The sequence below is a fragment of the Lipotes vexillifer genome, unplaced genomic scaffold (genome assembly GCF_000442215.2).
Source record: "Lipotes vexillifer unplaced genomic scaffold, Lipotes_vexillifer_v1.1 scaffold169, whole genome shotgun sequence".
Taxonomy (NCBI): Eukaryota; Metazoa; Chordata; class Mammalia; order Artiodactyla; family Lipotidae; genus Lipotes; species Lipotes vexillifer.
In genome coordinates this window covers 909,645-911,879 of record NW_006793375.1, presented here as the reverse complement: position 1 = coordinate 911,879, position 2,235 = coordinate 909,645, and the positions used below count along the sequence as shown (strand labels likewise).

Sequence of the window (2,235 nt, the reverse complement as noted above, 5' to 3'; positions counted from 1 at the left end):
GAAAAAAAAAAAAAAAAAAAAAAAAGAGCCAGTGAAATACAATTGGTTGTCTTCCCCTAGGATTTATGGGAAAGAGACTCTTGCTCTCTCTTCAGACCACCAAGGAGAACCATACCAGGTAAATGGAGCCAATACCAAAAGAAGCAGAACTGAGAACTACAGACACTCATCTCTGAAGTTGTTTTAACCATTTAGATATCAAATGCTGTCAGAATTTTGTCCAGCCTGACAAGAACTTCGCCTCTGAAGCCATGGAAAACCAACGAGGTTAACTGGTTCTTCTGGTGAAAAGACTTCTGGAAGTTACCTAATTCTAGAAGCTTCTTCACACAGTCTAGCCTCTGATAGGTGCAAGCCACATACAGGGGAGTTCCAAGGTGAGGCACTTCCTGGTCAATGTTAACGTTATTTGCCAGCAGAATCTCCATGCACTCTCTATTACCTGGTGGAACACAAGATAACCTCACTCAAGTAAGGGAAATATTAACGATTCACAGAATTGTAAGATTGCTTATCTGGAATGGGCTTTAGAAACAACCTAGATTTTTTTTTTTTCAGCAGAAAAAAAACCTGGGAGGTGGGGGAAATCTTAGAAATCTCCAAACTAAAAAGGTTAGAAAGAAGAGCAGGCCCACGCACCGGCCCCTGCCCCACTGAGATTCTTCCCTGCAGCCTTGAGGTACCTCCAACCAAACTAAGGGTTCCAAGGAACACGGCTGAAATCACTCTCTATAATAAGTCACCAGATTACAGGCAGAGGTTACAAGACCCAGGGGAATAAATGACTCACGCTATTATTACCCTGAAAAGCCAATGCTCAAATCCAAGGCCCAGCCCTGATCCATCCATCTCCATTACAAATCTCTCCTTCTCTTCCTCGCCCATGCATGTAAGATTGGGTGGATGGTCACGCCATGCACCTCCTTATTTTGGTCAACTTGTAAGACTACTGTGAGAATTAATAAAAAGCCTCAAGTATAGAATCTATTTAAAGGCACTCTCAAGTTTAGTGGCCAACAAGAACTAGATAAGTAAGCATTCTCCTTGGAGAGTTCACCCAGTGAAGAGACAGACATGATTAATTTGCAGCATATGAATGATTTGTTTGGGAGCAAATGCTTCTGAGGTATTGATGGGAGTTTTATAAAGAGTTGGTTCTTTTTTGAAGGTTTAAATGTTTCCTAAAAAAAACAAAATCTTATCATTACTGATTAGCTTGACCAATCTTTTCTTTAGAGATGAAACCAAAATAAGCTTCATCTCAGCCTGCTTGATTCATCACAAATTCTGAATTAAGCATAATTATGCATTAAAATCTACAAGTAAGGCTTCTGTGAATTCCAACTATTTTACTATTGTTCACATAAGTAAATTTTATACCTCAATTACAGCACTGATCTGTCAAAGTATTGACTCAGACTGACCCCTCTTGTTCCTAGAGGTTTAAAGCTGTAAGAATCCAGAAATATCTAATCAGGACCTAAAAGTGCCTGGTAAATTCAGTGTATCTAATAAACATTTAAAAGCATCATTCCTGGGCTTCCCTGGTGGCGCAGTGGTTGAGAGTCCGCCTGCCGATGCAGGGGACACGGGTTCGTGCCCCGGTCCAGGAAGATCTCACATGCCGCAGAGCGGCTGGGCCCGTGAGCCATGGCTGCTGAGCCTGCGCATCCGGAGCCTGTGCATCCGGAGCCTGTGCTCTGCAACGAACGGGAGAGGCCACAGCAGTGAGAGGCCCGCGGACCAAAAAAAAAAAAAAAAAAAAAAAAAAAAAAAAAAAAAAAAGCATAATTCCTGTCCCTTTTTTTTTTCCAGAAGAAACTGAGCCTAGCTTGAGTTAAATTTAAGTGTTCTCAGGAAGTTTTTAAAAAATGAATATATAAAAGTCAAATGATTGGCACTAATAGTATCTAAAGTAATGAATTTGCTATTCATCCTTCCACTCTGTGGACACTGGTCCCTCACATGTTTTTATGATACAGAAAAAAATATGTAGAGACACATGAATTCATCTGTTTATGATAAGCATGTATATATCAGAGGTACATAGATACCAAACACTCCATATATAACCATCCAAGCACTGCAGAATTACTTAATTCAAACCATTACCAACGTTCATCCATTTTTAAGCATTTGGATGGAAATACAGATAATAGATTAATTTTTACTTCAAATCAATATTTTAAAAATTTTAAACACTTTTATACCATTTCCAAAGTAGACTATTTCCCT

General features: G+C 39.5%; 1 protein-coding gene across 1 annotated transcript in view; it reads right to left on the bottom strand.

The window, feature by feature from the left end:
• ASB11 (ankyrin repeat and SOCS box containing 11) overlaps window positions 1-2,235 on the bottom strand; it is a 25,370-nt gene that overhangs the window by 3,782 nt on the left and 19,353 nt on the right. Inside the window, exon 5 of the mRNA XM_007466338.1 lies at window positions 308-442. Within this exon, the coding sequence (XP_007466400.1) occupies window positions 308-442 (135 nt within the window). The remainder of the gene's footprint in view (window positions 1-307; window positions 443-2,235) is intronic.